Here is a 14,309-nt window from a genome sequence, read left to right on the forward strand (position 1 = left end):
TTGGGGAGGGCCTAGGCAGGGCCGGGGCGCTGGCGCCGCCATGGCGGTGAGGGCAGGCCGAGGGGCAGCGGGTCCGGTGGGCGCCTTTATGGCCCCGCGCTCGCCCCGCGGCCGCGCAGCGCCCCCGGAACCGCCGCGGCGGGCGGGCAGCACGGGCAGGAGCGGCTCGGCGCCGCCGGGGCGATCAGAGGCCTCCAGGGACGGAAGACTTTCCCCTACCAGGTCCTGCCCGGCGCACCGGCCCGCAAGGGTCCTGGCAGGGAGCGTGGCAGTAGAATCTGGGAAAACTGGGAAGAAAATGTGGATAATTAGATAAAGTGGTAGAAAACATCCCTTTTTTCTCGCTGTATGAAAGCATTACACAGTGGAGCTCCTCCACAGTGCAGTACTGTCAAAATATCAATTTAATTGTGTAACCACATCACCTTCCTATTTTTCTCTATTTTTTCTGCAGTACAAGTGGGACATTTTCTTTTTCTTTTCTTTTCTTTTATTTTTTTTTCCCACTCCTAAAATCTCTAAAATTCGACCAGACGTTAGACGGGTTAGGGTTAAATCTGTGCTTTTAGGAGCAGGTTAATTCCTTTAGAAATACAGGTGATTGACCTGGCCCTGGGCAAAGTGTGGATGTAGCAACCACTACTGCTCGTTACTCCTGAGTAATTCTAACTCAGCCTCTGAGGATGACTCAGTTTAGGATTTATTCTGTTTGTTTTCTTCATGCCCATGTCAGGTTGTGCAATGAATTGTTACTCACAGAGCCCAGGGGTCCTCAAAACCTGTCTGGCCCCAGGTCTGGGCTGATGGGAGGATCTCCTGGATATTCCCAGTGGGATGGCAGCCCTGGGGTGGCTCATGGCTATATCAGTGTCTGCTCTGCAGAGGAGAGAGGCCCTAGGCTCCCTCTCTGCTGGAATGGCTACCCAGCCTGGGACAAATCAGATGTGTCCCTGTGAAGCTGTGGAGGCCCTGGAATGGATTTCCCAGAGAAGCTGTGGCTGCCCCATCCCTGGTAGTGCCCAAGGCCAGGTTGGATGGGGCTTGGAGCAACCTGGGATAGCAGCAGGTGTCTTTGCCCATGGCAGGGGGTGAAATAAGATGGGCTTTAAGGTCCCTTCTACCAAACCATCCAAGAATTCCATGATTCCAAGGGATGGAGAGCTGCTTCCCCCCTGAACCCCCTGCAGCCCCTGCCAGAACTGACCTTCCAACTACACCCAAAATTCCTCAGGCTGCAGCTGGTTCCTCCTTGGATCTTATGGCTCTTACTCACCGCTGTTTGTCCCTGTCCCTCAGCTGAAGATCCCCACATGGACAATCCCTGTTCTGGTTTGTCATCCTTAGAGCACCACGACACTGCTGAACACCCCAGGAGTAAAGGAGAACAGAGAGGGAAGGGTTTTTCCTTAAATACAGGCATTTACTCATGTATGTGTCTTGTGATGTGACAGTGCACGGACCAACCATCCCAAAGGTCACAGCAACATCCCCCAAATACTCCCAGCACTGCAGGCTGGAACAGAGCTTGGAGCAGCCTGGGGTAGGAGAAGGTTCCCTGCTCATGCTGGCAGGTGAAACTGGATGAGCTTTAAGGTCTCTTCAACCCAAACCATTCCAGGATTCCCTGATACTGTGAGAAGCTGATCCACAGCTGAGCCCCATCCTGGGCTCTCTCCTCCTTCTGGCTCAGCTCTGTGAGCAGCACAAGGAAAAACAGGTGCAGGTCCTGCTCCACATTCCAGTGCGAGCTGCACTCCAGGGCTGTGCAGACGGATTGTCCCAACCTGTCCTTGACCACAGTCATCCTTCCTCAAAAATACTTCACTACCAACGGTTTGTTACCCCTGCTGATATTATCCTCCTGGAATAAGTTAATGCAGCATCCTTTAAAGAATAGAGAAATAAAAGGAAAAATAAATAAATCAGTGTTTTAATAGCAAAATCAAAAACACCCATGAAAATCACACGCCTTCCTCCAGACTTTATTGTTTGCAAAAGTTTGACCAGCAACAAATAACCACTTTCTTACCAACACTGCTCCCTTAAAACCCCCGGGGGTATCATTCCCACTGCATCCATCCTTTGGCTCCCAGTTCCTGGAGGATGCTCCCAACCCTGCAGATCTCACATCCTCGCTAATTCCAGGTGCGGGCCCGGATTCCAGCAGCTCCCACTGAGAGCGTTGTCACAGAGCTGTCACCCCCTGCCAGCCTGACCCTTTGCACTCTCCAGCTAATTCCGGCGCCTTCCCATTTCCCGCAGATTCCGGCTGCACAGTGACACATCCAGTCCTTTCCCAGCTCTTCCCTGTCGGGGCCGGAGTCAAAGAGAGGAGGAGTGGATTCTGCATATTCAGCACTTGACCCTGCCTTTTCCCAGGCAGAAATTCCAACGGGACCTCTCTAGGAGGGATCCCGACAGCTCCCCTGGGCATTCCTTGTTATTGTGGCTGCTCTCCTCTCCCCCAGGCCATGTGTGTTTGTAGTTACTAAATGCAAATCACATTTCCCACCCTCCTGGCTGGAGTTCTCACTCCACAAGATCCTTCCCAGTGTTTTTTGGTGGTTTTTGTTGGTTTTTTTCCTCTCACCAGCTCGTTTTGCACTGCTCGGCGGAGTTCCCAGCGCCTCCCGGTGTCACCTCCCTGTGATCTGGGATGAGCTGGGAGACGGATGAAGGGAAGGCACTGAAGCAATCCTAATTTAGTACCTGCAGCCCTCCGGACACAGAAACTGCGGTTGTTTTGCAGCCTGGCAGCTGAAACTCCTTTTTCTGAGGAATGTCGGACGCTGAGCCCTAATTGCATTTTAAAAGGAAAACTCGAGATAACTTTTGGCCTTGGGCAGCTGCGGTTTTCCAGGCGCTCTCGGAAGGGAGATGGCAGGAGGCAGAGCCGGTCAATGGCACATTAACAACTGATAACGAGGGTTAACTCACTCCTGGCACTCCTCGAGCTCGGGTTCTACTTCCAGCCCCTGAATCCTCTCTGATTCATCCTCAGAGCCACCTCTGATTCCTTCCCTGCTCACACAGGAACCTGGAGCACATTAAGGGGAGGGGACGTTTTACAAGGAAAGCTCATGAATTCATTCCGTGACCCAGCAGAGACCATTAAAAATGATGGAATGGATATGGAAATGAGTAATTGTCCAGCTGGGCTAGGGCTGAGCACAGCCAATTCCAGTCAATGGGAACCAAAAATAAAGCGGAGTTGCTGGAGTCTCCAGGAAATGCTAGGAGCTCCAGGAATCCACCCGAGAATTCCCGTTTACCTGTTCTGGAGTGCTCTGTTTATCTGTTTATCTGTTCTGGTGCTCTGGAGTCTCCCCCGCACCTGTTTGGACTCATCCTTTATCTCCAAAGGCTGCACCAGCAGGAATCTCATCCCATCCAAGTGCTTGGCCAGGTTCCGTGCTAAGGGAAATGTGGGAGTCCCCATCCCTGGCTCCCAAACCCTTGCTGTTCACACACACCCTTGGCTCATCCAGCCCACATTCCCAAGCATCAGGAAAAAAAAACTCTGGACTGGACAGTTTCCAGCACCTGCCCTGAATCCCGGGCAGCCAGTTCCCAAGCAGCCAGAAACCTGAGGAAACAGAGGGTAAAACAGGAGCTGAGGAAGGGAGGAAGGCAGGGATCTGTAATTACATGCAAATGTGGGCCAGTGAGAGGCAGAAAGAGTTGAAAGTGAGCTGGTCCTCAGATTGTGTGAAAGGAAAAGTATGGACATGGGGTTTGTGGACACAAGGCTCTCCTTTAGAGCCTCTTTCTCCAGGACCAGCTTGGAAGGACATGGAGGAAAGATTGTCCTAGAGAACATGGCACAGAGAGTTACAACATTTATTTAAAAACAAACACCAGAATCCCACTTACAGGAAGTACAGAAACTAAAGGTTATTTGCTTCCCTAAGACCCTGGGGTTGTGTCTCCTCTCCAGGCCAGAATTCCAACACACCTGGTCCTGAAGGGTGGAAGGAGTGGGCTGAATTCCTCAGTGGGCCAGAAGGAGGGGCAGAAAGGACAAGCCATGAGAATTTCACACATTGAGCGGCCTCTCACCTCCCACATGGGGTCAGAAGCTAGAGTGCTGCCTGGCCGGGTTGTTAACACATGGTCAGGGGTGGGTTTGCCAGGCTGCCCAGTTTTGGCAGCCCCCAGGACCTCTCCTGTCCCTGGTGTCTCTGCCATCAATGAGGGCAGCACCATCTCCATGCAAATGGTCTCCACTGGGATGCTGCAAAGGGCTCTGGAGCAGTGTTTTCCTCTGAGGAGGAGCATCCTGGATGAGCCTACAGCAGAATCCTCTTCCCAAAGGAGCTGCCCATGGCCCCCTCACTCGAAGAAGCAGCATTCCATCCCTGCAGCTTTCTCCCAGTGGATAACTCTACCTCCTTCCATCTATCACTCCTGGCTTTCAGGCTGCTGTCAGAATCCTCCTGCAAAGGGACAATGGCTGCCCAGGGTCCTCATTCCCCCCAGAGAAAGGGGCCTGTGGAATGATCAATGGCATTTCCCAGCTGGAGACAGAGGGCTGGCCACTGCCCAGCTGCAGGAGGGCATCTTTTTTGTCCTGCCCTGAGCTCTGGGTTGGAAGGGACCGAAGGCTTCCCAAAATCTCTCAGTCCGAGGCTTTTGATGAGAAACCAGGCTTCCTGTACAGCCTCCTCCTTGCTGGGGGCATCCCTTGGGATGGGCTCCTGGTGTCCAGCCATGCCTGGTGGGTGTCGGGGGGGGGTTCTCCTCCTTACTTGCAGACGTGTCTCTCCAGGCTGCGTCGGCAGCGCCTGCACACCACGGAGCAGCACCAGCGGTACCGGCAGTGGCAGCGCTCCTGCACCTCCTCCGTGTAGGTGTTGTAGCCACGGCCACAGCACAGCAGGTCACAGCTGTCACTGCCCATGGAGCTCCTGTTGCATGGCCTGCAGAGACATGTGGGACCTGGGGACCTGCCCTCCCAGGCCCTGGCCTCTCCCAGAGTTGGTGTGCTCAGAGCAGGAGGCAGCAGGATCATGGAATCAGGGAATGGTTGGCTCAGAAAGGACCTTGAAGATCATCCTGTTCCACCCCCTGCCATGGGCAGGGACACCTTCTGCTATCCCAGGTTGCTCCAACCCCATCCAACCCGGCCTTGGACAGTTCCAGGCATCCAGATGCAGCCACAGCTTCTCTGGGCACCCTGTGCCAGGGCCTCCCCACCCTCACAGGGAAGGATTCCTTCCCAATATCTCATCTAACCCTGTCAGTGGGAAACCATTCCCCCTTGTCCTGTCCCTCCATCCCTTGTCCCAAGTCCCTTTCTAGCTCTCCTAGAGCTTCTTTAGGCACTGGAAGGGGCTCTGAGATCTCCCTAGAGCCTTCTCTTCTCCATGGACTTGTTCAGCAAGTCCATGCCTGTCTTGTGCTGGGGGCCCCAGACCTGGATGCAGCAGTGCAGGCGGGGTCTCACAGGACAGGGATTCAGGGATCTAGTGCATGCTCACCCCAGTCCATCCACATCAGCTTCCTGGGATGCTCAAACCCAGCGGCACAGGCACTCCTGGAATCACAGGCTGAGTGTTTCTTACCTGTCCTGTGTCCCCAGAGAACCCAGCTGGGGGTTTGGGGTGCAGTAGTCAGGAGAGTTGCTGAGATAAACCAGATCCATCTCTGTCACTGGCCTGGCATCCCCTTCCTTGGGGATCAGCTGCTTCCTGAGCCCCACGAACCGATGGGTCACCTTGAGGGCTGCCAGGTACCTGGATTTGAGGTCAGAGGCGATTTCACCCAGGTCTGGCAGCCCTTTCCAGCAGGTCCTCACTGAGCAGGAGCCTGAAACCCCGTGGCATTTACACCTGGTATCCAAGGAGTCACTGAGCACCTGCAGAGCACAGGGAAACAGGTGAGTTTGCTCTGTCCTGGTACCACCCCAGGGACTGACTCCCAAAGGCACCCGTGGGGAGTTTCAAGTGATGAAAGACCTCAGAGCTGAATATAATGGGGCAATCAGGGGCTCAGCACTGCTTCAATCCCTCCTGATAAGAACCTGATCCTTGGGAAGCTTCCCAGAGGAGCTGGCAGCTGGAGTCTTCCCAAGCCCCGTTGGGAACAGGGAACTCCTGGGGAACAGGAGTGGATAGAAGCACAGAGACCAGATGGGCTGGGAAACCAGCTGGAGAGGGGCAGGACGAGTTCTGTCTCCAATGAGAAGGGTGGAAAAAAGCACTGGGTGTGCTGGTGTGAAATATCAGATAACTGGGAATACTGGTGTGAAGTGTGGAAACAGATGTGCTTGTTGTGGGAAGGGTATGGGATATCTGGGGACGGGCAGCAGAGTCCCGTGTGTGTGTGGGGGTGACTGCTAAAACCGTTCTTAACCATTTTCTTGTTACCTCCTGATGTTCAGGACACCCCAAAAACCCGGCTGCCATCTGCTGCCTTAAATTAGGGACCTCTGCCCCTGCTGTGAGCGGTGCTGGGCTCCGCCTATCCCAGGGGGCTCGTACCCACTGTGTCACCCCTGGGCACTCCTGGGGGGGAGCAGCCCCCACCGTGTGACCCACCGCAGGCTCCCAGGGGGCTCACACACTCCCTCCCAGACCGCAGCAGCCCTGGTGGGCTCCGTATCCCCCATCCCGGCCCGGGGCCCCGCACGCACCGCCCGTCCCACGGCTCCGTTGTGCCGGTTCACGGCCCTGAGCCCGGGCGCGCTCCCGGGGCCGGCTCTGGCCGAGCCGTCGGTGAAGGCGGCTCCGAGCTGGAGGCCGTGGCTCAGGTTGTCCCCGCAGCCGCCCCAGCGGGTGCCGGGCGCGGGGGGCTCGGAGGGGCCGGGGCCGCAGGAGCACAGCGGGAGCTCTCCGGAGGCGCAGGAGCGGGCGATGCCCTGGGCCACTGCCGCCGCTGCCAGGGCGTGCACGAAGGCGGCTTCCCGCGTTCCTGTGGAGAAAACAGGGATATTTCCTTCCTCCCTGCCCAGCCGGACTCTCCTCTCACACATCTCGCAGTGCGAGGAGCTTCTGTATTTCGTCTTGCAGAAGGACGAACTCGAGCCCTCTCAGTTTTTGTGTTTTAACCTGTGCCCCCTGGAGTACACTGCCCGTACCCAGCCTGTATCCCCACCTCTTCTTCCCTGGCTTTTTTTGGAGCCTCAGGCAGCTGTTTGAAATGGAAGATACTGTCTGTCACCTCCCCCAGACAGAACTTGCGCAGGATTAACGCTACCTAAAGGCAGGATTTTACTCCAAAACAGAAATCCAAGGCAGAGGCGACCCTGGGACACGCTGCCAGCCCGGGATGCTCCGAGGCAGAGCCGCAGCAGTGCCTCGGCCGGAGGAGCGCCCCTTACCTGTGAGCAGGTCGGGGCCGAAGCTGGGGGCGCTCTGGATGGAGGAGCAGTTCCACCTCATGTCTGCGAAGCTCTGCTGGCACAGCTCCTGCGTGCGGCGGGCAGCGCGGACGATGCTGGGCATCACCTCCAGGTGCCGGCGGCACAGCTGCAGCTGCTCCGGCACCAGCAGCCGGCAGTGCTGGCTCTCGTTCCAGGCCACCCCGCTGCCCGCCAGCCCGCTGTGGAGAGAGGTGCGGGTCACCGGGGGGCCACAGCGCCCCGAGGGACCGCCAAGAGGGGCTCCGGAAGGAGAGATCCCTACTCACAGCCACTGGATGGCTGCGGACAGGCTCAGCTGGCACAGCAGCGCGGTGGTGGCAGCGGCGGAGGGGCAACCCATGGCCGGGAATGGGGCTGGGATGGGGACTGGGAGCTGGGATGGGGTTGGGGCAGGGACTGGGAGCAGGGCTGGAGCCCCTCGGCCCCACCACCCCTTTTATAGCCGCGGTGGTGGTGGGTCCTGCCCCCCGGGGAGGGGAACAAAGGCGGTTTCGGTGCCATTCACAGGGTTAGGGACAAGGAGGGGTTGGAGGGAGGTCCAGCTGTCATTAGCAGTGGCCGCCCCCAAACAGCACCTGGGAGGGGGTTGAGGGATGAGCCGCTGCAGGATGCTCCACTCAGCACTGTCAAGGCCACTGACCACGTCCCCAAAGTGCCACATTCACCTGAATTTTAAATCACTGCTGGGATTCTACTCCACCACTGCCCTGCGCAGCCCTTTCTGTGAGAAATTTTCCCTATTATCCAACTAAAACCTCCCCTGGCACAGCAAGGCCCTGTCCTCCTGTCCTGTCCTTTGTTCCTTGGAACAGAGCTCGACACCGCCCCCCTCCCCCCTTCCCTTTGAGGTCAGCACAGGTTTATAATTTCTATTTTTTTTTCTTATTTTCTTTACAGAAAGCTTGAAAAAGCACATTTTCCTTGACCAAGGGGAGTGCACATCCCTGAGCTGGAACAGGCACCAGCCCTGAAGTGCCAGCAGGGGCTGCCAGAGGTGCCACGGCAAGGCACCAGGGCTGGCACGTGCCTGTCACAAGGTGCATTTCTCGGGATCTCTCCCTCCTACAAGTACAAAACCAAAAGTGCTGCTTGGAGCCCACCAGGAACCAGGTAGGCTGGGATTTTCCCACAGTGGGAGGTGACATTTGACACAAGCCCAGCTGACCCTGGGTTTTGGAAAGGGTCACAGGTTGAAACCCACTTTTTAGGCTTTCACTTTCTCCTGGCTGCGCTAGTTACCCTCTCTGGAAGGTGCATTTCCTTGACAGAACCAAACTGGGGGTTGATTTTCATCCTCCCTGTGACCTCTCACCTTGACAGGACATGCCTGGATGGTTGATCATTGTCCCTTCATGACCTTCCTTTGACTTGGGACCACGTGCACTAAAACCAGGACATGTGGCATGAGTCATTGTCCTTCCCAACCTATTCCCTTGGGATGCAGAGGCCACAGCTCATTGTGCTGGAGCAGTGGCCCCTGAGGAAGGGTCCCAGGTCACTCTCAAATCCCAAGCAGTTGCAAGGGGAATGGTTAAAGGGCAGAGAGAAAAGGAGGAGCACAGGGATAACCCGAGTCCATAGTCCCTAAATATCAAACCTAGTGTTTTGGATTCTGTCCCTTGTAGCTTCCAGTTAAACTCCTCCTCAGGGTGTGGATGGTGTCTTGTTTTGGGACCTGGAGGATCTCCAGAGCGTTTCCAGGACAACACTGGTGTTGGACGACAGCTGGAAAGGCACCTGAGTTTCCAGAGGCTTCTGAAGCCATGAGAATGGCCAGGAGAAGCTGCTGGAGAGGAGGAATGCAGAGGAACCACTCCAGGATGAGCTGGCAGGAGAGAATTCCCTTCACAGGTGATGGGAGATGTGGTCAGCACCAGGACAGTGGGGCTTCATCCCACCCCATCCCTTCCTTTGGGATGGGAGTTTACCCTAGGAACTGGGCAAGGGAAGCACGGCCAGCACAAGGAACTGTGCACCGATGTCACAGCCTGCCACCTCCCACCAGAGGTATTTTTACCAATCCCTCTTCACAGGAAAGTTTTGCAATGACTGAGTAGTAGGAAAAAACAACCCCTTCCTTTTAAAGCAAACCCAGCCCTCTTTTGAATGTCAATTCCTCTTTTTAGCTCAATCCTTGGAACAACCAAGGAGGGTGAGTGCTTAAAATACCCCTTCCTTCCCCTTCCAAGATGGGCTGGTCCTGTGGGAAGGAGGGAGGCAGGAGGGGATTCCCAGCCCAGGAGAGGCTTCCCTTTCCAGCTGGGGCTTCACTGACAGGGGGGAGACCAAAGGAGCACGAGAACATTGGGAAAGGTCCCCTCACAGCCTGGTGTTGGCCACCCTGGGGACACAGGGAGGGGGCAGCTCCAGAAGGGGTTAAAGGGGCAGAGCTGGTGCTGGGTCAGAGCTCCTGGGAGAGGCTTCAGTGGAGGAACAGCAAAGAGTTGTCCTGGAGGGCCAAAGGTTGGTGTCCCTCGCTCCTGGGACTCGGATGGGGGCCAAAGCAAACACATGTGAGTGGTTTGTGACCTGTGTGAGCACACGGGGTCCCCGTGCACTGCTCTGGCTCCCAATGGCCTGTGACTCCCAGGCTCAGCAGGGGCAGATCCAGGAACCTTCCAGGGGTTCCTCTGCCACCAAAGTGTCCCCTCAGGCCCCAGTGACCTCGGTTCCCCAACCTACCCTCACCTACCGACTGACCCCGTGAGGAGCCACATCCCTTTGCGGCTTTCAGCCACTGGCTGTGCCAGCGGGTCACAGTGACGCAGGGGATGGTGGCACACGGTCATGTGGCACTGACGTTCCAGCTCCTGCCACAGCTCAGACGCCAGGGATGAGCTTCCTGCTGCTGGAGGACACTGGGAGCACCCTGTCCCCTCTAGAGGCTGGGGACAGTGGGATGGTCACCCTGGCAGGAGCCCTTCCTGCCACGGAGCTCAGCTTTCCTTCAGGGAAACCACCCCCTCCCTCTTTCCAGAGAGCACGGGACAGGTACTGAGAACAATCTGGGGATGGCAGGGACCTGATCCCACAGAGCCACCTCCGAGTGTCACCTGTCCCCACAGCATCCCAAATCTGGGAGCAGGGACAGCAGATCCGCATCGCACAACAAGGGGTGGCACTTCCCTGTGACAGAGTTGCCTGTGCCCACGGCGGCGTCCCCGTGCAGGCAGCCCAGGCACAGCTGGGAGGGAGGATCCAGCTGCAGAACATGTGGCAGCATCTGTCCCCCCCAGCCCGGGGAGGTGACGCTGCAGAGGCAGTGCAGGGCTCTGCAAGGCAGGGAGGTCCCGGGGCGACACGTTCCACATGTGCCACACCCTGAGGCACCTCGGGATGGACGTCCCAGCCCGGCCAGAGCCCCTGGAGGGGAGGAAAAGTGGCATGAACAACACGCCCGACCTCCCTCTCCGGGCTGGGAAGAGCTGCCGGGGGAGCTGTGCCAGTCACGGAGTCGCTGTGGCAGGGAGGGATAATGGGAAGCAGCCCTAAGGATGGGAGGGACACAGGGCGGTGTCCTGGAGGTGCCACCAGCCTCTTATTCCATCCCAAAGCCACAGGGAAAGCACCACATTCACCAGACGCACATCACAGGCAGCCAGGACACGGCAGCAGGATGGGCCTCGATGAGATCAAAAGGGTTCGGGAATGGGCACTGCAGCAGTATCAGGGAAAATAAAAGACATAGTACCTCCAGTGGCCCTCTGGAAGGGGATTTACCTTCAGCTGGGTGAAAGAACTCATTATCTTCCCTATAAGAACTGGGGAGATTTAAGTTAATGTAGGCTCTGTCTGAACACAGAGGAGGAGAAACACTTTCCTCTCTTTGCTCTGCCCAGCTGAGGCGGCCTGAGGAGAGAGATCTGCCAGGCACTTCCCAGGATATCCTTCAGCTCCTGCAGCAGATGAAGCTCTGGATCACCAAAAAAAAAAAAAAAAAAAAAAAAAAAAAAAAAAAAAAAAGAGGGAAAAGGGAAAAAGCAAAACTGCTGTAATTGAAGTGAGTTGAGGGAGTTGAGGGAAGGTAATTTCCGCCTGGGTTAGTGAAACAGCTCGGTGGAAATTTTTGATAAAAATCTATTCTTCTTTTAAAATGCAGATCCAGGAAAATGTGAAGGCTTTCCACTGGAAAGAATGAGTTTTGCTGGATTTCTCAACAGTTCTCTAGAAAATTTGTCAATGGTCACAACATTTTAATCATTGCTGCTTTTCCTGTCAGACCAAAATTTACACTCCTGCCTCCTTCCAGCCTGACATGAAAATGCAACATTTTTGGCATCAGCCCTTTATTTGTTCAAAATTTAATATTCTACAGACCTTTTGCCCTCCTTTTGGATCAAGAAAACACTGGAAATGCCAAGACATGCCTGGGATAGGAAAACCATTCCCCCTAAAGCACAGGAAGCTCCAGATGAGGAGCAGTGCAGAACTCAGGACAGATCCTGGTTTTCTCTTGGCTTTGTGCTGGTTCTGGGGACACAAATGTGGTTTGGTGCCACCTCATTGTCCGCTGGGCCAGCACAGGCTCACCCCATGTCCTGCTCCTGGCCAAACTGTTCCTGGGGCTGGAAGAAGGGGACATTGCCCTCGGACTCAATTCTTGGCAAATCCATGAGACCACAATTTGGAATCCCATTTTTCTCTGAGTCAGGAAAGCACACAAACATCATTAATGGTGATAACAAAACACTATTGCCCTGGTTCATTTTCCACAACTCAGGTGAGAAAGTTAGCCTTGGGAGGTTCCCCTTCTCCCCCCTCTTACCCTGGGTTTTACAGAATCCTTAGGATTGGAAAAATCCTCTGAGATCAAGTCCAGTAATTGGGGAGCTTTTTCTGCGGGGTAAAACCAGCCTCAGGATTCTTCCCTCCCCAATTTTTAGTGCATTTTCCAGCAGAGGCTTCAATTCCCAGAGGAACTTCAGGATCAGCAGCTGCTGTCCCCAAGTGCCACTGCCCTGAAGGGGTCAAAACCCGCCCAGCTGCTGCTCCGCGGGGAAACGACACTGGATAAACACGGCTGGGGACACTCAGGATGCCCGAGGCAGAGCCTGGCACCGAGTGCCGGCAGCACATGGTGTCCCTGAGCACCCGGTGGTACGCGGTGTCCCCGCCCGTCCCCAGTGTCCCCGCCCGTCCCCAGCTCCGAGCTCAACGGGAGGAAGATGCTGGTGGGAGCAGCAGCACAAAGCCAGGACATCTCCTGGTGACACGAGTGGGAAGCACAGCCTGGGAAGGGGTTAAACGAGGAGCAGAGGGCACCAGAATGCACCAGGAACACCCAGTGTAGGCACTTTGGGCTCTGAAGTGCCCTGCAATGTCACGGAACGCTGGGGCAGGAGGCTGGCAGGCATCGGGGATGTGCTGAGCTCACCCACCTGCTGTCCCAGCGCTTGATGGGCACTGGAAAAGCAGATCCCTGCCCCAGGGACAGTCTGAACTCATCTGTGGACATTGGGAAGGCAGGTCCCCGCCCCAGGGAGCTCAGGTGTCACCCAAGGACAGGGGACAGTGCTGGGGAGAAGACCCAGGTGGGCGCAGCAGCTCCTGGGACAGTCCATGCCCAGAGCCCAGCTGGCCGTGGCTCCCCAGGGACATCAGCTGGGGACAGCACTGAGGATCGAGCTGGGAAGCACCGGAATGGGAGAGGACAAGGATTGTGGTGGCTGTGGCTCAGGGACTTTTGTGACCCAAGAGGGACACGGGAACAGGAGCTCCAAGGGGTTGGGGGTGTGTGGCAGCAGGAGATCCAGCAAACAGCAGCCCTAGAGCAGGAGGCTGGGTTTCTCCTGTCCCCAACGTCCTGCAGGATGGTAACACACAGTGACAGGCTCCCCTGCCATAGCCACTCACTGTGACAGGGCACAGAGCTCTGCATCAGAGGGAAACTGAGGCACGGGTGGAAATGTGGGGGCCACCAAAGTCACTGGAGGTCCTGGTGCTGCATGCCCAGCAAAGGAGACGAAGCTGAAGCCCTGACACATTTTACAACAAAAATGCCCTTTTTGCTTCCCAGTAAAATGATGATAAGCTTGAAAGACAAAAAAAAGGAAGAAAATGAAGCAATTGGAATTTTAAGTAACTTCCAGGCCCTTTGGTTCCCAGAGCTTCAACCCACCAGGTGAGTGGAGGTGACTGGGCCCAGCTGGGGACTTCCAAGGTGGAACAAAATGGATGTGAAACATTAGGGGTTTCACTGCAGCCTCGTTTTTATACTTACTGGAGCTGGCCCAGCCCTTCAGGTGCTCCCACTGTGCCCTGGAAAGCTGGACAGGTCACTCAAGGTAGAGATGGACACCACCACACAATGACAATCTCACTCAACACCTCCTCCTGCTGCCTTTCCAGGGTCTGAGCCCCTGGACCATCCCTGGCTTTAGGGGGTGCTCAGAGGGTGCCAAATCCATCCAGGACCATGACTTGGGCAGCACTTATCTTGTGCTGGGACCAGAGACCAGTCTCTGCCATCGTAACCTTGGGGGTCCTGGCACTGAGGGTGGGACATCTTGTGCCAGCCAGGAACAGCACAGACCCCCACTCCTCCCATTCCAGCTATCCCAGTGGATGAGGACAGAGTGGAATTCCTCCCAGCATCCGCAGCAAGGAAAGGCAGGAGAGAGGTGGTCAGGGTCCCACAGAAACCCACTCCCCATCCCAGCACTTCTAGCCAGCACCATTCCCATTCCCTCCTGCTTCTTCCTGGATTAGGGAACACTTCAGGAGCAGCAGCAGGGCATTGGCAGAGCTATTAAACCTTCTTAAAGGGGCTGCTGGGCAAACTGGGAAACACCCAGATGGCCCCAGTGGAGACAATTCCTGTCCAGCTGAGTGTGATGTGGAGCAGGGGTGCTCAGTGCAGCCAGCCCAGGGCTTGGCTTCCTGTGCCGAGTGATGGGAATGTGTGATGGCACCCCAAATTCCATGTTTAATTTCTGGCAGGGATCAG

General features: G+C 55.9%; 1 protein-coding gene across 1 annotated transcript; it reads right to left on the minus strand.

Moving 5' to 3' along the window:
* Positions 1 to 4,027: 4,027 nt before the first annotated feature.
* Positions 4,028 to 7,777, minus strand: LOC134564628 (protein Wnt-11b-2-like). Its single transcript, XM_063423562.1, has 5 exons — positions 7,630 to 7,777; positions 7,322 to 7,542; positions 6,635 to 6,912; positions 5,565 to 5,857; positions 4,028 to 4,919 (listed from the first exon to the last, which is right to left on the minus strand). Exons 1-5 carry the CDS (start codon positions 7,701 to 7,703, stop codon positions 4,745 to 4,747), a joined length of 1,041 nt encoding a protein of 346 aa, XP_063279632.1. The 5' UTR covers positions 7,704 to 7,777; the 3' UTR covers positions 4,028 to 4,744.
* Between the last annotated feature and the right edge of the window lie 6,532 nt (positions 7,778 to 14,309).

The sequence above is a fragment of the Prinia subflava genome, chromosome Z (genome assembly GCF_021018805.1).
Source record: "Prinia subflava isolate CZ2003 ecotype Zambia chromosome Z, Cam_Psub_1.2, whole genome shotgun sequence".
Classification (NCBI taxonomy): domain Eukaryota; kingdom Metazoa; phylum Chordata; class Aves; order Passeriformes; family Cisticolidae; genus Prinia; species Prinia subflava.